General features: G+C 52.0%; 1 protein-coding gene across 5 annotated transcripts; it reads left to right on the forward strand.

The window, feature by feature from the left end:
• The first annotated feature begins 5963 nt into the window (after positions 1-5963).
• On the forward strand, positions 5964-21347 carry ZNF783 (zinc finger protein 783). Of its 5 annotated transcripts, none has more exons than XM_059885978.1 (8): positions 5964-6391; positions 7120-9708; positions 9809-10210; positions 10296-10422; positions 10585-10713; positions 15246-15374; positions 16386-16538; positions 18285-21347. In XM_059885978.1, exons 2-8 carry the CDS (start codon positions 9649-9651, stop codon positions 19106-19108), a joined length of 1824 nt encoding a protein of 607 aa, XP_059741961.1. In that variant the 5' UTR covers positions 5964-6391; positions 7120-9648; the 3' UTR covers positions 19109-21347. The 5 variants fall into 5 exon arrangements, with proteins under 5 accessions (XP_059741961.1, XP_059741962.1, XP_059741963.1 ...); XM_059885979.1 differs by having other exon boundaries at positions 16428-16538; XM_059885980.1 differs by having other exon boundaries at positions 16461-16538.
• The last annotated feature ends 2619 nt before the right edge of the window (positions 21348-23966 follow it).

Here is a 23966-nt window from a genome sequence, read left to right on the forward strand (position 1 = left end):
TTGATATAGAGACACAGTGGGGAGGGAGGTTGTCATAGGACAAGGCCCTGAGAAGTGCTCAGCTCCACCATGTGCAGGAGACCTCTGGAGCACCTCCTGAATCCCTTCTCCAGCCTCCTCCCCATGACCTTTTGCGTTAGAGACACCCCCTTATCCCATCCCAGGAGTGCTTTAACGTGACCGGCCTTTGCTTTGCATCTTGGGGAGAAAAGCAAAATAGGAGATAGGGTCCTGTTTCTCCAGCAAAGTCAGGTTCTTCTTGAGGAAGGGAAATGATTGTATCACTCCATTGGACTAGTGTAGTAGCGGCACCCAGGGAGCAAACCCACATCTCCTGTATTTCTTACATTGCAGATACCTTACCCATTGAGCCATAGGGGAAGCCCAGTGTTTTCACTGGAAAAGACCCTGATGCTGGGAAAGATTGAGGGCTGGAGGAGAAGGGGATGGCGAGAATGAGATGGTCGGAGGGCATCATTGACTCAGTGGACATGAGTTTGAGCAAACTCCAGGAAGTAGTGGAGGACAGAGGAGCCCGGTGTGCTGCAGTCAGTGGGGTTGCAAAGAGTTGGACAGGACCAAGTGACTGAACAGCAACTGTTCCAAGTTCTTCACGTCAAAATGAACTTCTTCCTCACAAGACCCTACATGGTGGGTATTACCCCATTTTCCACGTGAGATGTGAGGAGAGACCCGAGAGGTGATGTAGCAGAGTTGGCTGTGACCCAGGCCATCTTGCCTCAGAGCCCACACACTTGACCACAGGCTCTGTTGCTTCTGGTGGACCACGATTAAGGACCTCGTGTCTGGGTTGGATTCTAAGTCCTTGTTACCCGAAGCGTGGCCTCTGCACTGGCAGCATCGGCCTTCCCTGGGAGCCCAGTAGAAATGCAGACTCGGAGCCTCACTGCATCAGAAACTGCCTTTTCACAAGATCTCCAGGTCATGCTCTGCTCACAGAATGCCCTGTTTGCCAGTGATACAAAAAAATCTTGCCTGCTTCAGCTGTCCATTGAAAGCCTGCTCTGTTGGGTGATGAGAAGGTAACAGGCAGTGCAGCTGCCTGAAGGACAAGGATGATCAAGTTAGCTTGAAGAAATGCCAAACACCAGCGACTAATCTGTACTATCTTCTTGCTGTTCCTGCAGGTAAGGTCCTCATTGTCGTCCACCTAGCTTTTCATTCAGTAACCTAATTGATCTCCTATTCCTAATCACATCCTTTTTCCTACCAGAGTTATTGTCCTGGAACATAAATTGGATATGGCCTTTCCTCAAAGCCTTAGGGCAAGCTTTTAAGTGTAGAACTCAAGACTTGGACCACCTAACCTGCTCCGGGTTTCTTCACCTTTCATACTAAATTCTCTGTGCTGCTGCTGCAGTGGGAGTCCTGTCATTTAATCAATAAGCCGTACTTCCCCATGACCACATTGAGCTCATGTGTTGCCTCTCCTGGGAATGCCCTTCTCTGTGAGCCAAGTATTTGATACCATCCCCTTGTGGCTCAGCTGCTAAAGAACCCGCCTGCAATGCAGGAGACCTGGGTTTGATCCCTGGGTTGGGAAGATCCCCCAGAGAAGGGTAAAGGCTCCTTACTCCAGTATTCTGGCCTGGAGAATTCCATGGACTGTATAGCTCACGGAATCACAGGACATGACTGAGCGACTTGACACTTTTCACTCAGCTTGTAGACCCGCTTTTATGAAAGCTTCCCTCGTTCGTTTCTTTTGTTCAGCAAATACATGTCGAGCACCTGTTACTGAAGCACTGTTTTAAATACTTGGGCTAAGGCAGTGTAGAAAAGAACAATCTTCGCCTGGTTGAATTTCAGTTCAGTCACTCAGTCGTGTCCAACTCTTTGTGACCCCATGAATTGCCAGGCCTCCCTGTCCATCACCAACTCCGGGAGTTCACCCAAACTCATGTCCATCGAGTTGGTGATGTACATTCTATCAAAATCTGTTTCCTTAAAAAAAATTTTTTTTAATTGAAGTATAACGATATCCCTGGTGGTCCAGTGGCTAAGACTCCATCCTCTGAAAGCAAGGGGCCTGGGTTTGATTCCTGGTCAGGGAACTAGATCCCACATGCTGCAACCAAGTTCACGTGCCATAGTGAAGATCAAAGACCCTGAATGCCACAACTAAGACTCGGTGCGGCCAAATGAATAAAATACTACAAAAATACACCATGTACTGTAGCAGTAAGATAAAAAGATGAGAAAGTTATTTTTAAAAAAAGAACAAAAGAATGAAGTATAGTTGATATACAATATGTAAGTTATAGGTGTACGCTATAGTGATTCACAACTTATAAAGATTATACTCTATAGTTATTAAAAATATTGGCTATACTCCCTGCCCTGTACAATATATCCTTGTAGCTTATTTTGTGCATAATAGTCTGTACCTCTCAATCCCCGACTCCTATGTTGCTTCTCCCCGCTTCCCTCTCCCTATTGGTAACCACTAGGTTGTTCTTCGTGAGTCAGTTTCTGTTACATTCACTAGTTTGTTGTATTTTTAAGATTCCACATATACGTGATATCATAGAGTATTTGTCTTTCTGTATCTGACTTACTTCACTTAGCATAATACCCATCAAGTCCGTCCATGTTATCACAAATGGCAAAATGCTACTTTTTAATGACTGAGTAGTATTCTGTTGTGTATATGTACCACATCTTTTTCCACTCATCTGCTGATGGGCGCTTAGGTCGCTTCCGTGTCTTGGCTATTGTACACTGCTGCTGTGAACACTGGGGTGGAAATCTGTTCCACTCGTGTACTGTACATTTGCACAGCCTTAGATTTTGTTCACTCATGAATATCCAAGTCTCCTCCATGTGCAGTCTCCAGAGGGAGGGATAAAAGGTTAATAAATCTGAGACTTTGTTCTTGGGCTTACAGTTTGTCAGGGATATCTAATAGAAGATCGAAAACGATATGTCCTAAGTGAAGCTAAAATCTGTAAGAATTCAGAGAACAATTACATTCAGCTGTGGGACATTGCGAATGGCATTATGAGATGCCTTTGAGCTGGAAGAGATGCTTTTGAGCTGGACCTTTAAGGATAAGTTGAAGTACATTCTAAAAAGGAGTGATATGACCAAACTAGATGTTATGGGGTGTGTACCAATAAACAGCAACTCATTTGACTCAGCTGAGGGTGCGGTGGGAGGAGGGGAGTAGTGGGGACGTAGTTGGAAAGAGAGGTTGGGGTCAGACTAGGGAGTTTGGACTTTACTGAGTTAGTAATGGGATGCTGAGAGTTTTGAGCAAAAGGGTGATTTGTATCTAGCTGCGAATTGGGACGATTACCCTAATAAGAGCTTTTGCTTTTGTTGAGGGCGGGGGCGCACGGGGGATATGTGAGAGGCTTTTGAGTGAGACCAGCAAGAGCCGATGAAGGTCTGATTGGGTGTCGCTGCGGCCGGAAGAGAGCGGTGCACGAGATCACAGAGGTAGAGTCAACAGGAGGCGATGCTTTTTGAAGGCAGGGACCAGGTGTGAATCGTATCCGGATTCCACAGCTCCGAGCTTGGGGGCCTGGCATGGAGGTTCTCACCGAACGTCCGCTGAGTGAATAGGTCTGACAGTTCACAGAACAGGGAGCCCAGTGCTGGGTCAACAAGGGAGGGCTTCATGGTGCAAGGGGATTTGCTTACCCTTCTGGTCTCCCTCTGCTAATACCTCCCCTCTTGCTGCTTTAGAGGAGGGTGTCCGCTTCCTAATCTAAAGGTAGGGGGCGTGGGAATTCTCTGCCCCATCTCCTGGTGGAGGATGCGGTGGTGGGGTCACTAGCATCAGAGTACCTGGACCCTTCCCTCACCCTACATGACCCTAGGTATTGTTTGAGTGGCCCTCAACCTCTGACAAGCCCACCTTCTGCCGCAGAGGCCGATGGTTGACTGTGCAAAGAGTGGCCTGTACCTGGTTGGAGTCACCCCTCCCTCCAGGGTCTGTGCCTCTACTGTGGAAATCCAGTGTTGTCAGCTCACCCAGAGGTACTCAGGCCCTGGAGACCTGCTCCAGAAAGGAGCAAATCCACAAGAGAAAGATTAATAACTAAGGATGCACATCATCTTAATTTATATTAGAGCTGCGCCTGGCCTGACACCCAGGCTGGTCTGCTCAGGAAACCACATGATGGTATCACATTTTTGTATTTTTTGTTAATATGTTTATAAAATTGGAGCCTAGGACCGGGAAGCAGCTTTGGGAGCTAATGGGCAGGGCAGTGTGATCACTCAACAGCAGAATCAACATCTCATGGCAAACAGAAACAAAATTTTGTATGCGCCCCTGCCCCGCCCACTCCAGCCCCAGACTGGAAATTCTGAGACCAGTGCCCAGCAATCTGTATTTTAATAAGCACTCCAGGAGATCAGGATACTAAAACTTGAATACTGACTTACGGAAACTTTTCTAAAAAACTCCGACCAGCTGTCAAAAATGAAAGCACTCTTCCTGGAGCAAAGCCTGTGAAATTCTAACATTTCTTCCTCTCCCATCCATTTTCCAGACTCTTTCTGTTTGCCTTGGACACTAACTCTTATTTTATGAGATCACAACTTATAAAATTATAAGAAATTTGTAATCCTTAATACATTGGTCTGCCTGACCCCTGCTGAGACCTGAGGGGCGCTCTTTTGTTTGCAAACTGTCTTAGATCAGGTTATTTCAACAAGGATTCCCAGAATGAACCATACCATATATAGATTTGATTTCTTGTTACCTTAAAGTAATACTTCCTAACCTTGTCCCAGATTCTAGGGGTGAACCTGACCTGAAGAAGGTATCAATTCATTTGTGTTCCTACTATTAACTGATCTCTCTTTTGCTTGGATCAGATATATGAGCTAATCATTTTCTCCCTCCCTCCCAAGAGAAAAAAGAGAAAACATAAAGAAACAAAACTGCAGACTGATTTCTAACTCTTCCAAACCTGGAAGAGTTTCCAGGCTTGTTGGACAGAGTGAGATTATTGTGAAATGCAGAAAAGATAGAAGGTAAACTTGAACTGTATACAGCATATTTTATTTTCTGGCCGCCCTGCACCTTAGTTCTCCCAACAGGGATCGAACGCACACCCTCTGCATTGGAAGGGCGGAGTCTTAGCCACTGCACCACCAGGTAAGTAAAGCGTGTTTTACTCTAGGTATATGCACATGAGCGCAGACTCAGTCACGTTCCACTCTTTGCAACCCCACGGACTGTAACCCACCAGGCTCCTCTGTCCTTGGGCTTTTCGGGGCAAGAATACGGGAGTAGGGTATGCTCTCCTCCAAGGAATCTTCCCGACCCAGGGATGGAACCCGAGTCTCCTGTTTTGCAGACGGATTTTTTTACCACTGAGCCACCTGGGAAGCCCATTTAAGTTTACATTCTGTGATTAAGAGGTTTTCCAGAGTAAGGCTCTGTGGGTTGCAGGTAAGGGGAAAGTAGGTCCCAGATTGAGTCGTTTATTCCAAATGCCTCAGGGCCTGAGTTAGTGGTGGATTTAGTCCTCCCGATCCAGAGGACCCCCCAGCTGGTGGCTGGCAGGCGAGTGGCAACTGGGTGTGGTAGAGCGGGCCATCCAGCCGCGTACCTGCTGGGAAGGCGGACCCCAGGGAAGGCGGAGGAGACCCTGGATCCCCAAAGGGAACGAAGGAAGCAGGGTTGGTTTATTTAACGAAATGCAGTTTTCTTGAGATCCTTCTCTTTATTCCGGAAAACTAATAAAAGTTTAAAAATACTTATCGATCCCTCCCACTCCACCTTGGCTTTCCCCGCGCAAAATGTATACCCAAACTAACATCAGAGGTGTTAAAACGGCAGATCAAGTGCATACACAGTTGAGGTCACCTGGCGATGACTGAACGTCTTGCCCCAAAGCCTCGAAGTTTCCAACGCGTTTCCTTTGTTAGCTCACTGGCTGGATTCCACCCGCCCCCCCCCCCCCCCCCCCCCCCCCCGCCGCCAAGCACCCCGCCCGGCCCGGGGGCGAGGGTCGGCTTCGCCCGACGGAAGCCCGGCCGGTGGGCCCCGCGGAGCGTGCTGCCCCGGCGTCGACTCCCGCGGCCCAGGCGAGGGCGGGCAGCCGGCTCCCCCTACGCCCGGCGGGACCCCCGCGGCCGCCCGGGGCTGGTGGGCACCGAAGGCCGCGGGAGTGCGGTCCTTCGGGCTGCAGGGGGCGCTGCGCGCGGCCTCTGGCCCGGCCGCGAGCGCAGCTCTTGTTTAAAGGGCCGGCGGGGCACGTGGCTCGGACGCAGCTCGCGGCCGCCCCGGCAGGAGCTCCGAGGCAGGGCGGCTCCGCTCCGCCTCCGCCGCCGCCCCGCGCCGGCCCCCGGGAGGAGAGCCGCGGAGCGAGGGACGCGGGCAGCCATGGCCGAAGCGGCGCCCGCCCCGGTAAGCGCCCCGCGCGCGGACGCCCAGCCGCGCCGGGCCGCCGCATGGACCCGCGAGGGTCTCGGTCGGGCGGCGCCCCGAGCGGCCGCGGCGCGGCCTCCTCTCCGCCGCCTCCGTCCCGCGCCCGCGCGTCCGGCCCGCTCGGGCCGCCCGGCTGCTCTAGTCCCGGCCGGGCCTTGGGCGGCCCAAACGCCAGGCCGTGCGCGGCGGGTGGGCGGCCCCGACGTCGGGGGAGCGGCCGGACTTTGCGGTCACACTTAAGATGACAAGCCCTCGTCTTGGAACCGAGTGGCGGTCTCCTCCCGTCCATTGTCTCACTGGAGGCCTGGAGGCCCGGCGGCCCGGAGACAGGCCGGGGGGTGGGGCGGGGTGGGGGGGGGGTGGACAGGCACCCCGGCCCCATCGGTTCTGACGACCGAGGTCTGAGGCTGCGCGGGGAGGGGGGCGGGACGCGCCCAAAGTTGCACACCTAGTCGAGTCGAGGCCAGAGCCTGACGCCCACCTGGGGCTCCGGAGTTGGGTCCCCTTTCGGGTGCACACGTGCGGTGACAGCAAAGAGAAGGTGTTGAGTGCTGTTTGCTGCAGGGATTGTAGGCGGGTGTTTTTGTTTTTTGTTGTGGTTCATAAAAGATTAGCAGATACTGAAATTTTGGCTGATAATATACAGTGTGTCCAGTTTGGAGAAAATAACCTTTTGGCCCTTTTTTTTTTTTTTTTTTTGGACATAGTAGAAAAACATTTGTGAAGAGCTCAATCCACCGTGCACACGGGCTGAGTCTCTCAGTCGTGTCGGACTCTGTGACTCCGTGGACTGTAGCCCACCAGGCTCCTCTGTCTATGGGGTTCTCCAGGCAAGAATACTGGAGTGGGTTGCCATTTCCTTCTCCAGGGGGTCTTCCTGATGCAGGGATCGCGCCGGCCTCTCTTGGGTCTCCTGTGTTGGCAGGCGGGTTCTTACCACTGCGACATCAACCCGTATCTACCATTATTAATACATCTTAACAAGGTTTTTGAAGCCTTGATTTTTCTAGATGCTGATTACTTTGGATACTTTTTAAGGAGGAACTTTTCTTCTTTAAGGAGGACTTCCCTGGTGGCTCAGATGGTAAAGTGTCTGCCTACAATGTGGGAACCCCTGAGTCAGGAAGATCTCCTGGAGATCCATGGCCTCACAAAGAGTCAAACGTGACCTCACTTTTACTTTCCTTTTCTTTCCTCTTTGGTGAGTTTGGTGTCTGTGTGTTGGTAAGGGCTCTCTGAGTGCAAGGGCGAAAAAGAGGATGGGCCTTCTTGGGACTTACAGCCCTGCTCCTTGGGGGAAGCCCCCAGCAAGGCCTTTCCCTGGGGCTACAGGTGTCGTCTTCAGCTCCCACTTAGCCCAGGACCACTTTCTCAGCACTTTTCCTGGCCCTTCTCATCTGCCTCTCTCCTTCTGCTCTCTTGCAGCAACCTGAGATCCCCAAAACATTCACCCAGCAGGATAGACTTGCCCTCAACTTTGATTAGCCCCTGGTATCACACTGTTAATTTGACTGTCTATGTACACAACTTTTCTCCAGCACAAGGAAGAACTGCATTTTTTTCTGCATCCCCATTGTACTGACTGTTGACAGGTGTTTAGTCATTGTTATTGAATGACTGTGTTTAATTGTTTAGTCATTCACTCATTCACTCAGTAGGCATTTACTGAGCATCTGCTATGAATGAGGCACTCTTTTAGAAGCTGGGAATACAATGGTGAATAATATATACCTTCATGGAGCTGATGTCCTCATGGATCTTATGTTCTCCTGGGGAACAACACAAGCCATAAAACAGCGTGAAGGAAGGGCTAGCAGGGGGCCTAGTTTAGATGTGTTAGTTGGTGAAGGTCTCTGTGAGGCAGTGTTTAAGCTGGAGTCTTAACAGAAGAGGGAGCCAGGCGTAAAGAGGGGTGAGGGAAGCGCTCAGGCAAAGGGAGAGGAGAGAGCCAGGTACGTCATAAGAATCCCAGAGGCTAGGGGAGCTGGCTGGTAGTTAGTACCCAGGAGGATATAAAGTCAAGGAGGTAGGCTGGGATATGGTAAGATGTTTAGATTTTATTCTGAGTACACCAGGAAGCTGTCAGTCAGGGGACTAAAATGCTCTAGTGTGTATTTAAAAGATTCCTGGTCAGCCTGTGGGAAATTGATTGCGGGGAAGAAGGGTGACCTGGGGAAACCAGCTGCGCAGAGCAGCAAGGGTTCCGGGCAAAGGGGCCTGGGGCCTGGACTAGTCCCCAGAGCAGGAGAGGCAAGGGCGGACTTGACGTAGTTTTAGAAGATGCACAGATAGGACTTCATGGTGAGCTGACCATGGGGATGAGTACAGAGAAGGGGTGAAGTGGTCCCTCTGTCCAGCGAGGCTTTTAGCGAGACGAACTGGGGCTGAGGCCTGGTTGTCAGGCCCTGAGGTCAGCTGAGAAACTTCAGAAGCTCTTTTCCAAGACATTGAGTTCAGTTCAGTTGCTCAGTCGTGTCTGACTCTTTGTGACCCCATGGACTGCAGCACACCAGGCTTCCCTGTCTATCACCAACTCCTGGAGCTTACTCAGACTCATGTCCATTGAGTTGGTGGGTAGCCATTCCCTTCTTCAGGGCATCTTCCCAACCCAGGGATCAAACTCAGGTCTTGCGCACGGTGGGCAGATTCTTTACCAGCGGAGCCACAAGGGAAGCCCAAGAAGACTGGAGTGGGTTGCCATGCCCTCCTCCAGTGGATCTTCCCAACCCAGGAATCAAACCGGGGTCTCCTGCATTGTAGGCAGATTCTTTACCAACTGAGCTATCAGGGAAGCCCCCAAGACATTGAAGGACAATGTAATGAACAGGGTGGAGTAGAAAGGCCATGTGAACGACTTACTGCACTCCTGACTTGGACCCGCCTTCAGCTCAACATCCTCCTCATTGTCAACAACACAGGGCTCACATTTATTGAGTGTTTGCCACATTGGACATCATCATGTTAAGTGTTTTTTTACTAAGACAGTATCATTAATTCTCACAATCCCATCATGTAGGTATTATTATTACCCCTTTTTACAGATGTGGGGTTGGAGTTAAAATGCATAACAAACTTTGCAGAGCTCAGCCAGCTTGTGAGTAGTACCACTGCCACTGAGCTTCTGAGTGCCAGAGGACAAGACCAAGACCAGGAAGGGAAGTCACCTGTGCGAGGTGACAGATGCTGTTCCTCCTGATTCCCACTTGCTAACACCCTGGTCCAGCCTGTCCTTGAGGATGGATATCCCCCCTGCTCCTCCCTCTCCTCCGCTTCCTGCTGGGTCCTCAGGATCCCAGGTGGGGCTTCACCTGGGAAGTGCCATTCTGAGGTTTCTCTTTGAGATGGACATCTCACTGGATAATTGTGATCATATTTCCCCTTGCTTTTGCTGGACAGGCTCCAGAGAGGGACAAACCAACAGGGGATGAAAGGCCTTCGACTCCTTCTCCATCACCCCAGCCGGCCGCTGAGAAGAATTCCTACCTCTACTCCACGGAAATCACGCTGTGGACGGTGGTGGCCGCCATCCAGGCCTTGGAAAAGAAGGTGGATTCCTGCCTGACCCGCCTGCTGACTCTGGAGGGGCGGACAGGGACGGCTGAGAAGAAGCTGGCCGACTGCGAGAAGACGGCCGTGGAGCTCGGGAACCAGCTGGAGGGCAAGTGGGCCGTGCTGGGGACCCTGCTGCAGGAGTACGGGCTGCTGCAGAGGCGGCTGGAGAACATGGAGAACCTGCTGAGGAACAGGAACTTCTGGATCCTGCGGCTGCCCCCGGGCAGCAAGGGCGAGGTCCCCAGGGTAAGCCCTGGACACCGGGGGTGGGATAGCCCACGTTCCCTGCCCATCGGCGTGTGGGTGAGCCTGCGTGACCCTGTGGTTCCAGGTGCCCGTGACCTTTGATGACGTGGCCGTGTATTTCTCTGAGCCAGAGTGGGGCAAGCTGGACGAGTGGCAGAAGGAGCTGTACAAGCACGTGATGAGGGGCAACTACGAGATGCTGGTCTCCCTGGGTAAGGCTGTCTAGATGATGCTCTGGGCCCTGCCCACAGATGGGCCTCCTGCAGGCTGTGTCTCAGCTTTGGCTTCTGTTCCTCCAGGTGTCGCTGCGTCTCTGGGCACCTGGGTGGCGGGTGTCCAGTCTTGACCCAGCTCTCTCTGTACTCTGCACGCAGATTATGCCATCTCCAAACCAGACATCCTCACCCGGATGGAGAGGGGAGAGGAGCCTTGTCCTGAAGGCCCGTGGGGCCGGGAGGAAGGGAACGAGAGAGAGGAAGTGTGCCCCAGGAGGCCAGGTGCAGGTGAGTGGGGGCGTGGCCGGGGCTGGGGACAGTCCATGCGTGTCCCGCCCTTCTGCACTTCCCACAGTGCGAGGCCAGGAAGGAGCGCAGGCCCCTTAGCTCAGGGCAGGCCACGCTCTGGCTGCTTTCACCCGTTCTACCTACCCCCTACCCCTCACCTCTGGCAACCCCCAATCTGTTCTCTGCATCTGTGATCTTGTTTTTGTTTGTTGTTTAAAGATTTATTAATTAATTTTTGGCTTTGCTGGGTCTTTGCTCCTGCATACGGGCTTGGTCTAGTTGCAGCAAGCGGGGGCTGCTCTCTAGTTTCGGCACATGGGCTTCTCAATGCGCTGGTTTCTCTAGGGTGCATGGGCGCAGTAGTCGGGGCAGGTGGGCTCGGTAGTTGTAGCTCACAGACGCTATAGAGTGCTGCCTCAGTAGTTGTGATGCAGGGGCTTAGTTGCTCTCTGGCATGTGGGATCTTTCTGGACCAGGGATCGATCCTATATGTCTTTGTGTCTCCTGCATTGGCAGACAGATCTTGACCACTGGACCACCAGGGAAGCCCCTCTTTGTTTGTTTTTTTGTTTTTTCTCCTACTGCTATACATTTATTAAAAAGGTCAAAAATTTTAAAAGACCAAACACACTGGCAAGGATATGGAACAATTGGAAGTCCCAAAGTCTTCTGGTAGGAATACAAAAGGAAACAACCATTGTAGATCATGGTATGTGCTGATGTGCTCAGTCGTGGCTGACTCTTTGCGACCCCATGGACTGTAGCTTGCCAAGCTCCTCTGGTCATGGAACTTTCTAGGCAAGAATACTGGAATGGGTTACCATTTCCTACTCCATCTTGGTTTGTTTTAAATAGATTCCATGTATGAGTGAGATCGCTTTCTCTGTCTGACTTATTTCACTTAGCGAAATACCCTAAAGTTTGTTGCAAATGACAGGAGTTCATTCTTTTTTATGGCTGAATAATATTCTGTTTATATGTGTATATATATACACACACACATACACACATATACATACACACACACAGATACACACCACATTTTCTTTATCCGTTCATCTGTCGGTACCCTCAAGTTATTTTCGTATTTCAGCTGTTGTAAATAATGCCGCGGTGTGCAGTGAACGTTGGTGTGCAGATACCTTTTTGAGTTAATGTTTTTGTTTTCTTTGGGAAAATGCCTGCGTCGCTGGACCTTATGGTAGCTCTCTTTTTCATTTTCTGAGGAACCCCTATACCGCTTTCCCTTGTTGCTGAGACATTTTACCTTCCCACCAATAGAGCACACAGTTTTCCTTTTCTCCACATCCTTGTCGTTTCCTGTCTTTTTGAAAATAGCTATTCGGACATGTAAGGTGATGTCTCACCATTTCCCTGATGGTTAGTGATGTTTAGCATCTTTTCATGTGCCCACTGCCCATCTGTACATCTTCTTTGGGAAATGTCTGTTCAGATACTCAGATCTTCAAATGTTAATTGATTTTTTTTTTTGCTATTGAGTTGTGTGAGTTCTTTATGTATTTTGGATCTTAACCCCTTATCAAGTGAATGACTTGCAAATATTTTCTTTCATTCCATAGGTTGTATTTTCATTTTGTTGATGGTTCCTTTTCTGTGTAGAAGGTTTTTAGTTTGATGTATTTCCCCTTGTTTATATTAAGTTTGATGTCCCTTTGTTTATATTGAATCCAAAAAAAAAATCTTTGCCAAAACTGATGTCAAGGAGCTTACCGCCTGTGTTTTCTACTAGGAGTCTTACAGTTTCGGGTCTTATTCAGTTGCCTTTCTTTTTGTGATTATCAGCTTTATCCTTCTATTATAAAATTCCCCATCAACTTTTCACCTAATGAGTTTAATGGCCATTGAAGACTTCCCTGGATTCATTACTGAATTAGGGGTTGTAAAATGGTGAAATTTGGTCATTACTTTGGCACCTAATAGGGCTTCCCTATTAGGTGCCCTGGCCTGCTGCAGTCCATGGGGTGGCAAAGAGTCAGAGGCGACTGACTGAACTGAGGGCTTCCTAGGTGGTGCAGTGGTAAAAAATCCACCTGCCAGTGCAGAAGGTGCAAGAGACGCAAGTTCAATCCCTGCATCAGGAAGATACCCTGAAGGAGGAAATGGCAACCCACTTTAGCATTCTTGCCTGGAAAATTCCATGGACAGAGGAGCCGAGTAGCCTACATTCCAGGGGGTCACAAAGAGTCAGACATGACTGAGCATACGGGCATCGGCACCTAGTAGCTGAAATTCTTTTATAAAGAATAATTTCCCTAACCAGCTCTTTTAATTACCTTGAAATATGGTCTGTACAGAAAAGGCAGATTAGCTGCTTAAATATTTCTTGTCATCAATTTTTGGAATGCCAAAGGTGACCAATACCTGGGCTTTTCTTTCTTCCTTTTTTTATTATTATAACTTTGTAGGTGAATATTTTATACATGCAGTCTTTTGCAACCATTATTTTCATGCTTACATTGTCCCATTCTTGGCTCTTGGGAACCCCTTCAAGTTGACCTATAGGTCATTTTGGTGTAACTTCAATGGCATTCAGACGCACAAGATGTTGTATCATTTACATTTCCATCAGTGTTGTGAAAGAGGGCCTCTTTCCCCACAGCCTTGCCACTAGGGAATGTGGTCAGACTTGTAGGATTTTAGTCTGCGTGATAATATTTCAGTGTAGTTTAGGAATATTTCAGTGTAAGGAATATTTCAGTGTAGTTTAAAAAAAGATTTTTTTAGAAATAATTCACAGACTATACAGTTCACCCATTTAAAACATACAATTCAGTAAAAGTGAAAGTGAAAGTTGCGTCTGACAGGAATTCTCCAGGCCAGAATATTGGAATGGGTAGCCTTTCCCTTCTCCAAGGGATCTTCCCAACCCAGGGATTGAACCCAGGTCTCCAGCATTGCAGGTGGATTCTTTACCATCTGAGCCACTAGGGAAGCCCAAGATTACTAGTGTAGGTAGCCTATCCCTTCTCCAGTGGATCTTCTGATGCAGGAATTGAACTGGGGTCTCCTGCATCGCAGGTGGATTCTTTACCAACTGAGCTATGAGGGAAGCCCCCTTTCACTTTCACTGGTTTCTAGAATATTCATAGATAAGTGCAGCCACAGTCAATTTTAAAATATTTTTTGTCACCTCAGAAACAAGCCCTGTATCTTTCAGCTATCACCTGAAGCCCTGCCAAGCCCCCTAGTCCTAGCAACAACAAATCTGCTTTCTGAGTCTATAGATTTGCTGATTCTGGACATTTCATATAAGTAGAATCATATAATACATGATCTTATGCGTCTGTCTTCTTTCATTTATGTTTTCAAGGATCATGTGTATTGTACTGTGTATCAGCACTTTATTTTCTTACTTTAATCAAATACGTATAACATAAGATTGACCAAATTAACTGTAAGTGTACAGTTTAGTGATACTAAATACATTCACATGTTGTGCAGCCGTCACCAACATTCATCTCTTACTCCTTTCATCTCGTCAGACTGGAATTCTGCTTCATCAAACAATAACTCTCCCCCTTTCTCAGCCTCTGGCAACCACAATTCTCCTTTCTGTCCCGTTGAATTTGAGTTCTCTAAGTAAGTACTTCATGTAAGTGGAATCACAGAGTATTTGTCTTTGTATGACTGGCTTATTTTCCTTAGCGTGACATCATCAATGTTCATCTACGTCGTAGCATATTGTTTGAATTTCTGCCTAATTAAGACTTTTATTGTATTGAGGTAGTTTCCTTCTAGTCTTAATTTTTTGAGTGATATTTTTTCATAAAAGAGTATTGAATTTTGTCAGATGTTTTTCTGCATTAACTGAGATAATCATGTTTTTTTTTCTCCCCATCATTCTTAATGTGGTGTATTCCATTGATCTAGTTTCACATATTGAACCATCCTTGCATTCCAGGAGTAAATTTCTACTTGGTTATGCTATTTAATCTTTTTACTGTGCTGTCCAGTTCAGGTTGCTAGCATCTTGTTCAGGGTTTTTGCATCAATGTTCATAAAGAATATGGTCTGTGATTTTCTTGTAGTGTCTGGCTATGGAACCAGCATAGTCTTATTTGTTTATGGGCCATTTTAATTTTTCATTCTGGGAAATGTTCATGTGTCTTCCACTCAGAAATATTCATGTCTCTTCCACTCATTTTTTAAAAATGCATACTTCCTAGGCCCACCCAGAACTTACTGAGGGGAATCTTGGGGGTGCTCCCCAGGGGATCTTTATACACCAGCCCGCTAGAGGACTTGGGATTGGGAACTGCTGTTAAACTGTTTCCAGCCAGGACTCCCTAAAAAAAGCCAGATCTTTGGTCCTGTATGTCATGGTACTATCGGATAACTTAACATACTACATGTACCATTTCTTTTTCTCTTTAGCCTGGAATAGTTCCTAGGCGATCAGTGAGGTTCACTTCACTGTCATACCCTATGGCCAGGTGACTGCGGTCAGCCGCTCCCCAGCGTCCTGGGAGACCTCTGTGTCGCCCTTAGTGTCACTGATTTGCATTCCCCAGGCCTGCCTCCGTACCCAGAGCAGATCCCCAGCCCGGTGAGCCCTGCCCAGGAGGAGCCAAAAGAAGGTCAGGCCCTGGAGCACCAGCCAGACTGGGAAACAAGGGTGACCCCACCGGAAATGGGCACTGGTGAGTGAGGGCCTCTGGGCAGCCGTGCGAACAGGGCCCGACAAGCGAAACTGAGAAGAAGCATTGCAGCTCGAGGGTGGGGGAGACAGCTGGGGGCGGGCCAGGCTGCTCTGTGCCAGACAGGCTTCCCAGGAAATGGGCCCCGAGATGGGTCTTAGAGGTGGATTTTGCTGGGAACATAGGGTATTTTCAGCAGGAGAACACAGTCTGAGCAAAGGTGTGAGTTCCTCAGGTATGTTGGGGGTGAGATACACCAGTTTGGCTAGAGTGAAGAAGGGCACAAGAGGGGGATGCGGGGCCTCTTCAGGAAGTGAGGACCATCAGGTCAGTGGAGCAGTACGACTTATGTGTCTGGCACAGTGCCAGCGTGAGTGTCCTCCTTCCAAAGGTCTCCGAGGGCTCTGTGGCTCCAGTCATCCCTCCCAGTGTTCTCTGCTTTTGTTTAAAGGAACATTCTTGCCCATCCTGTCACAAAAATGGCTTATAATCCAGAGAGCATCTAGCAGATAACCCAGAGCCTTGTTTTCTGTCTCCAGACTGCTCTTTTGCTAACTTGGTGATCCCCCTCCATGCCAACCTGACCATTCAGTCTCTGGGGTGCTTTCTGTCTGTTTACTTCTGTGCTTCTTCCCCACTGGCTATGGGCCCCTCTGAACATGGGTGCCCCCCCCCCCATTCCCTGTGTCCGTCCTTCCCAGCCAGTGTGTCAGAGGACTAGACCTTCTTATTGTCCTTGCTCTGGCGCTGGGCCCTGGGGCCTCCCCAAACCTTCTGTCCTTTTGAGGCCCATCAGGGTGACCTTCCGAAGCTTAGGGGCCAGTTGTTAGCACCACCTGCATGGGAGCTGGGGGCACAGCCTTTGCCGCACTCTTCTCACCTCTGAGGCAGAGGTTGGGGGGCTGGAGGTGGGGAGCCGCTACCCTCGGGACAGAACGTGGTGCTTCCTCTTCCTGAGCCCGGGAGCTGGAGCACGTCCTGGGCCTGCTAGGGGATGGCCATGTCTGCTTCCAGGCTGGTGGCTGGGAAAGGCCTTCACGGGACTCTGCCTCACAGGGCCCCCAGCCAGTGTCAGCATTTTGTCTTCAGTTAAACGGGAGGAAGACTCTTCAGATGGGGAGTCACCAACCTGCCCTCCCAGGGACATCCTGCCCAGCTTGGGGCCAGGTGAGTGAAGGGAGGAGGCCCCATGGCCTCAGCAGAGCCTCGGGAGACCTCGGGGCCCCTCTGGGAGAGGGGGCGGGCTTGCATGATGGACCTGGGGAGCGCTCTCCTCCGGAGGGCGCCTCCCTCACCCCCAAGTCTTACTTCCTGGGGTTCTGAGGACCCGGGTCACCTGTGGTCTGGCTCTTCCCCATCGCCGTCTGCTCTGGCTGGGAAGGTGCTGCTTGCAGACAAGCCACGAGCTGCCAGGGGGCGGTCAGGTGTCACGGCTGCCCTGTGACACAGCCCAGCTGGACCGCCTCTCACGTCTTACAGTTTGATCATGGAGGCTGTGATTGAAATTAGTTCTTTCTGCTGAGAGTCTGTGCATATTCTGTGAACCGGCCTTACACCTCGATAAGCAGGAAAAAGTAAAGCAATTATTGCCTATTCTGGCCCAATAGAAAGGGATCCAGCCTGCCCCCATTCCACCCGGGTTCTGGCTTTGGGGGAGGCACGTGCGTGATCTGGGTCCCCCTTGGGGTTGTGGGTGGCCTCAGATGAAGAGACCTGGGAGCCTTGCCTCTTCAAAGAAGAGGGCCTGAGACCCTCACTAGTTCCTAAGCCTGAGGATACCGTGGCAGCCTATTCAGTGCAACAGGGTTTTTTACCTCAAAGTTTAGATGATTCTTAGACTCTTAATGATTCTGTAGCTGGAGGACTAACTTAAAAACAGTGGGTCATTTCTAACATAGAAATGAGGTTCTGCCATGAGTTATCTGTGAGGACTCCTAGGTGAGCCTTGAGCAGAGAACCCACAGTCTTGCTGTCGGGTGCTGCCCTGGGGGCTCACCAGTTAACAGCTCTCATCCTCAGTGGTCTCCCAGCTTGTGGTTTAAGCTCAGGCTTCAGCAACATTGGAAATCACTCCTGTCCTGAACCTTGGAAGTTGCCCGTTGAGGGTGGAGGTATTCATTCTCATAGGCGGGGGGCCAGGTTCGCTGTCACCGGGAAGCCGACTCTGGTCTGGCAGCTAAGGCTGGCGGATTCTGGTCTGGGAGTCGGGGGCGGTCAGAGAAGAGTGTGGTTAGGGGCTGGCTCCAGAGGAAGCCAGAGGAGCAGCAGTTGGAGGATGTGGGGGAGAACACAGGGCTCCAGGCAGGACTGAGGCCAGGCCCTGCCTCCCCAGCCATGGCGACCCCTGCTGGCTGGGGCTGAGACCGTTGGTCGCTGCCTCAGTCCCGCCTCAGAATCAGTGGGGGAAGCCCAGGCCTCGCGCCTGCTTTCTGTCACCTAAGAGCGTGGTGCGGGGCAGGCAGTGGACGCTTGGTGTAGATTTGTCACGTGGCCCAGTAGATCTGAGCCGGCCAAGTCACCTGCCAGGTCCAGGCATGAAGCATCTTACAGTCTAGGAGCCGTGAGGGCCTGCAGGGCTCATTGTCCTAGATCAGAGCTAAAATCATCAGAACTTTAGAGGGTTCCATGAGGCCAGCGTGTCTCAGGGTTAAGGATATGGGCCGGTCTTTGTCTCCTCTTCATTTTCCATCCATCTGTGTCCCCTGGTCTGAGCCCTGACCCCGGCTCCTGGTTTTGCAGCGTGGTTTATCTGCCCCAGGCATGAGCACTCTGGGGCCAGGGGCTCAGGGAAGGCGGTGTGGGCCGGCCTGGTGTATCTGGAGCCTGGCTTGGGTCGGGGGGTGGGCAGGGGGGTAGCCTGCTGGGGGGCGGGGTGTGGCCGGCCCCGAGATCAATGCAGACTCCATTTGCCAGGGGGTGATGCTGTGGTCATCAAGACGGAAGCACCATCTGAGGACGAGATGACGCCAGAGCCGCCCTTCCCCGGGGCGTCCCCGAGCCGGGCCGCGTGTGGAATCCCCAAAGGGCCCAGGAGCAGGACCGGGGGTTCCAGCCGGCTTCACGCAGGGGGCGTCCCCCGGGCGCGGGCCGGGGACTCCCGGTCCACGGGGGCTGGGACCCAGCCACCCCGCGTCCTCCCGCGTCGGCAGGAGCGGGCCTTCCCCTGCCCTGACTGCGGCCAGAGCTTCCGCCTGAAGATCAACCTGACCATTCACCAGCGGAGCCACGTGGAGGAGGAGCACCGGGAGGCCCGGGGCGGCTCGCCCACCGGGTGGGGGGATGCGCACTCGGCTCTGGAGCCGGGGGAGGTGGTGGTGCCCGGCCCAGTCATCCGCTGGCTCCCGGAGGAGCGCGAGGGCCGCCGGCCCTTCGTGGGGCGGAGGCCGGCGACAGCCAAGGTGTACCACTGCAGCGAGTGCCTGCGCTTCTTCCAGCAGCGGAAGAGCCTGCTGCTGCACCAGCGCCTGCACACGGGCAACAGCCAGGGCTGGCCCGCCTGCCCCTACTGTGGCAAGGCCTTCCGCCGGCCCTCCGACCTCTTCCGGCACCAGCGCATCCACACCGGCGAGCGGCCCTACCGGTGTCCTCAGTGCGGCCGGGCCTTCAACCGCAACCACCACCTGGCGGTGCACATGCAGACGCATGCCCGGGGCCAGGTGGGCCCGCCCTGCCCCGGGCCCCCCGCCCTCCTGGGGAGCCCGCCCCGGCCCCGGCCCAGCCGCTTGGAGGAGGGCTGACCAGCAGGAGCCTGCAGGGTCATCCTGGGCAGGACCTTCTCTTCCCCGCCCCTACGGAGCTTTTCCACTCGTGCCTGATGCTGGTTCCTTCTGGGATGGCTCTGGAGAGATCCCGCCCCGCCCCCCCTTTATTCAAATGGGAAGCAGTGGCCTTTATGGTGACAGAGTGTATAGGGTGACCAGATGCCTCAGTTCCTTGTCACTCTTTGCTGCCCTTTCTACATTCCTGACTTACAACGGTTCCATTAAGGCTTAGGGGAGTCCACACTTTGGTGGGGGCCTTTGACTAGTAGCATGGAGGGACAAGAGAGCCAGGGTGATAGGGACATTGAGGGCCTGGGGTTTCTCCATCAACAAGAGAAACAGCAGAGTGGACAGAAAGCCTGAAGAATAGGTGCTGGAAATTTGAATTTGTTACTATTATTTTGAAACTTCCTTTTTTATAGTTTTTCTAAGTGCTTTTGTAAGTATTATGTGTGGTTGTAAAGGGGACCAAGATCTCCTGAGGGATAGGAATTAACCCTGCCGCCTCCTTGAGAGGGGATGGCAGAGGCACTGTCCAGACCAGCCTGGGGGTGCCTGCTGATAGTGGTGCCTTGGCTGCTGCCCTGGAAACCAGGTGTCTTCCTAGATGTGTATGCTTGGCCCAGAGTGATTCCCAGTATTTCCCGTTCTTTCCTCAGTGGGTGTTTGCATCCGTGATTAACTCTGGTAATCAGCTGAGACGGGGGAACTAAAGCCTGGAGTGGATGACATTTCCCCCAGGGTCTCAGTGTTCATGCATGCTCCATGGACCCCACCTGATACCTGGGGGGTTGTGTGGGGGGTCAGGTGCACCATGGGCCCAAGAAGCCCTTCCCCTAGGGGAAGGTCCTACTCAGAGTGAGGCTGGTGAGCCAGTGTGGACTGTGGGGTTGCCAGGCCTGACTTGTCATGTTAAAGGACGGAGTGTCTTCTAGAACTTGGGGCTCATGGCAGAGTTAGGCCAGGGGATCTAGGTGAATCTTTTAGCCACCACCAGCCTCACGTTCCTTATCGGTCGAAGGTGACCCACCTGCATCCTCCACCTTAGATTTGTCACGGTCATAATAGATTTGGAGTCAGCGGAATCATAGGAAGCCTAGTTTTTGACCTTTCTTTCACCTTCAGGGCCCCCTTCATCTCCACCCTTTTTCCACTCAGAATCACTCAAGAAGGACCTTTATTTTCTGGAGTGAGTGGAAGGTCCTTCGAGTGCAGAGTGAGATGAGACTTTCCCTTTGGGCTATATCCCACAGGTGCCCTCAGTACCTCAGTGGAACAAAACTCTTACCAAAGCAGAGGTTCAGACGGGTGGTTTGGACAATAGCATCAGGCCTCAAGGAGACGTCCTGATGGCAGCTAGCTTCTTGTGCCTCTTGAATCACACCACTTTGGGTGCTACCTGGAGACCAGCCCTTGGTTTGGCTGATTTTGAAGCTGCAGTCATGGGTCCTCAGCTGTTCTGATTGTTATCTTGTTTGTCTGGCACTGTGTGGAGTGTCCTGTGTTCAAGCCTGCTTCCAGGTGCCTGGGTCCCTAGCTGTGCCACTTCCTGTTGCCCCCCTCTGACATTTCCTACCTCTCCTAAAGTCCTGAGCAGAGTTGGGGGCGGGTGGAAACACTGCTTTCATTTCTGGGACAGAGTATACACGTCAATGACAGCTCAGCCAGGCCTGCCATAGATTCTGTTTGCTCTTGCATCCTCCAGCCCTTCCCAGAGGCCCCACAGTCCGGACTGGGCTGTCAGCAACTGTGCAGACAGGATGTGGTGCTAGTGTAGCTGATGAGAGCTTAACCCTCAGCTACAGAGTTAGTCTCAGGTGTTTCCTTGGGGATGCTTCAGGGCTCAGAGCTTCTAGGCCTTTCTAATGCTTAATGCCCTATGTAAATACAGAGACTCAGACCGAAGGAGTGATCGCTATGCACTGGTGCTCCCCCCTTCTTCCAAAGCACTCAGTGTGCCAGGCTCCAGGCTAGGCCCTGCGAGTTTGCATGGCACTCAATAGGTGTTCAAAAGACCTTTCTTTACACTAAAATGAATCAATGGAGACTGCGTGACCTGGAAGGATGGAACCTGGTTTGACTCCAGCTCTGGGTCTCGGGTGCCTTGTTCGTAAAGGAGAAGTTGGGGTTCTGGTGTTAAAGGCCCTTAAGAACTGTGACGGTGGCGGAACCTTGGCTGCATCCTTGCTCAGTAAATATGCTGAACTCAAATGAGTGCACGTGATCTGGTTCCTGCTCTCTGGGAGTCAGCGGCGGTGTGGGGAAATCTCCGCCCCGCCACGAGAGTGAACCGCTCAGCAGGACCCTGGGAGCCGCGTTAGGGCTCACACCGCAGGGGCGGGGACTCCGGGCCGGCCAATTGGGGGGTGGGGTAGGGGGGGCTCTGGGATTGCACGGGGGGCGGGGTTTCCTGGTCCGGCCAATGGGGAGCTGCCTCTGGCCGGGGGGGCGGGACCCTGCACGCAGACCTGGGGCAGCCTTCGCGGCGCTCAGTTGATTGACTTGCTGTGTCCTTCCAGGAGGTTCTTGTGTTCCCACGTGCTTCGAGCAGCGCGCCAACCGGGGAGCCCAAGGGCTGGCCTGCGTGGGGCGTCCGCAGTGGTGGCGGCGACTCCTTGGCCTGGCCTCACAGTGTTGGGCCATGGTGGGTGGCCCAGCTCCCGTGAGGGCGGCCCTCACAGAGGATAACCCTGCCCTTCTGGAATTGGAGAGGTTCAGTCTGGGTAGTGTCAGTCGCTCAGTTGTGTCTGACTCTTCAGGACACCCATGGACTGTAGCCCACCAGGGTCCCCCGTCCATGGGATTCTCTAGGCAAGAATACTGGAGTGGGTTGCCATTTCCTTCTGCAGGGGATCTTCTCAACCCAGGGATCGAACCTGGGTCCTCCGCATTGCGGGCGGATTGTTTACCATCTGAGCCATAGCCTGGGTAGAGGAAGGGGAGGTAAACAGTACTTGAGGCTGAAGGGTGTCTCAGCTCACAGGATAAAAATCCCCTTTTTCTCGGCCCCAGTTTGCTCACCTGTAGACAACCACATTTCCGAGGTTCCCTCCAGCCTTGACATTCTGGGATCCTGCTCGGGATCGGGGTGTGGGGCGGATGAACTGACTGTCCTCACTCCAGAGATGCTCCAGGGCCCGCTTCCTGGATCTTTTAGCTGTCACCCCTCTGAGGGCTTACCTGTGGCTCAGGCAGTAAAGAATCTGCTTGCCATGCGGGGAAACCCAGGTTTGACCCCTGGGTCTGGGAGATCCCCTGGAGAAGGAAATGGCAATCCACTCCAGTATTCTTGCCTAGAGAATCCCATGGACAGAGGATCCTAGTGGGCTACAGTTGGTGGGGTTGTGAAGAGTCCGACACGACTGACACTTTCACTTTTCCTCTGATGAGCTCAGGGAGATCATGACCCCATTCGCATCCCCTTCCTAAGCTAAGGTCAGTGATGTCGTCTGGGGAGGTGATTTCCACTCCAGTCCGGACCCTTGGCTTCCTTCTGTCAGCAGTTTTGCCTCTAGCTGTGTGAGGATCCCGTAAAGCTCTTCTAGGTCTCAGCTCTGATTCCTGTCAGGATGTATTTGGGTGCCTGCTCACTCTTTTATGCAAGTCACCAGAGTGTTCCTACTATTGCTGCAAGAGGGGGGTCTGTGTCATAGAGGATTTGGGGCTACTGTCTCAGCCTCTGGTTTTTTTTTTTACCGAACTTGCAAGCCCGTGTGCTGGACACACAGTGAGGCCCATCAATACCAAACAGAGTTTGGAACAGAGAAAGGCTTATTACAAATTTGTACAAGGAGATGGGTGGCTCCTGCCCTAAGAACCCCAAAGTTACTGAAAGCTTTCAGCAAGTCTCTTTAAAAGCAAAAAGTGAGGGATGGGTGTGGTTAGTTGCAGACTTAGTGTCAGATCTTTTGTTCCTGAGAGCTGGTCATGGTCAGGTAACATTCCTATAAATCTCTACCAGATGAATGCTATTCTCTGTTCTGACAAGAAAGGGCAAAACCCCAAGGTACAATTTTCACCCTCCCAGGTCCCAGACCTGACTAAGAGAAGGCAGATCTCAGTTGGCAGCTCCTTCAGGGCCAGGTTCCACACCCTGCCCAGCTGTCTGAGGGAGTCAGGCATTCAACCCAACTGGCCCCCAGTCTCCTCAGGCAGCCCAAAGAGGGAGACCAGGTCTCAAAGACTATGACCAGACAGGTGGTCACTGCTATTAGGTCACAGAGGGGAGAGGTTCACCGCTGCCTCAAGGCCTGGAACGAGGCTGATGGAGGGCCTTGGTAAGGGCTCTGGAGCCCCTCAGGACACAGCCCCCAGTCTGTTCCCTGAGCCCTCCTGCTCACCCTCTGGCCCAACAAGGATGGGTAAGCTGAAGGGCCTCCAGGAGAAGGCCTGAATCGCCCTCTTAGCTCACTCTCCACCTGATGGGCCCACAGCACTGACCCTTGACTGAATCACTTCCCCAGTGGTCCCTCACCGACAGTTACCAGTGGGCAGGTAACCAATAGCTGAGCAGGACAACTAATGGTGTGGCTCACTGCCGGTTGGATGCTTGTGGGCGGGGCCCACTGAGGCACCACGCAATGGCTGAGCAAGACCTGTTGCCTAGTAACAGGGTGCAGCGTAATGAGGCCCAGCAAGGGCTGCCTGCCAAGGGCCGTGCTCATCCTGCTCTGTTAGTTTGACTGAGCCCATCCCTGGCCAGTGCGACAAGGGCTATCAAGATTTTTGTAACAGAGCTTAGCCATTATTGTGTGTGCCCTTAACCTGTGCCCCGTTGCCAGGCAACGGTTATGAGGGGCGGGCCCATTAGTGGTCCTGCTCAGCCATTGGTGGG

The sequence above is a fragment of the Bos taurus genome, chromosome 4, assembly GCF_002263795.3.
Source record: "Bos taurus isolate L1 Dominette 01449 registration number 42190680 breed Hereford chromosome 4, ARS-UCD2.0, whole genome shotgun sequence".
NCBI lineage: Eukaryota > Metazoa > Chordata > Mammalia > Artiodactyla > Bovidae > Bos > Bos taurus.

Coding starts and splice junctions, on each gene's coding strand:
- ZNF783 (XM_059885978.1), top strand. CDS start 9,649: ATGGATATCCCCCCTGCTCCTCCCTCTCCTCCGCTTCCTGCTGGGTCC. Junction 10,423..10,584: donor CGAGATGCTGGTCTCCCTGG/GTAAGGCTGTCT, acceptor CTCTGCACGCAG/ATTATGCCATCTCCAAACCA. Junction 10,714..15,245: donor CCCCAGGAGGCCAGGTGCAG/GTGAGTGGGGGC, acceptor TGCATTCCCCAG/GCCTGCCTCCGTACCCAGAG.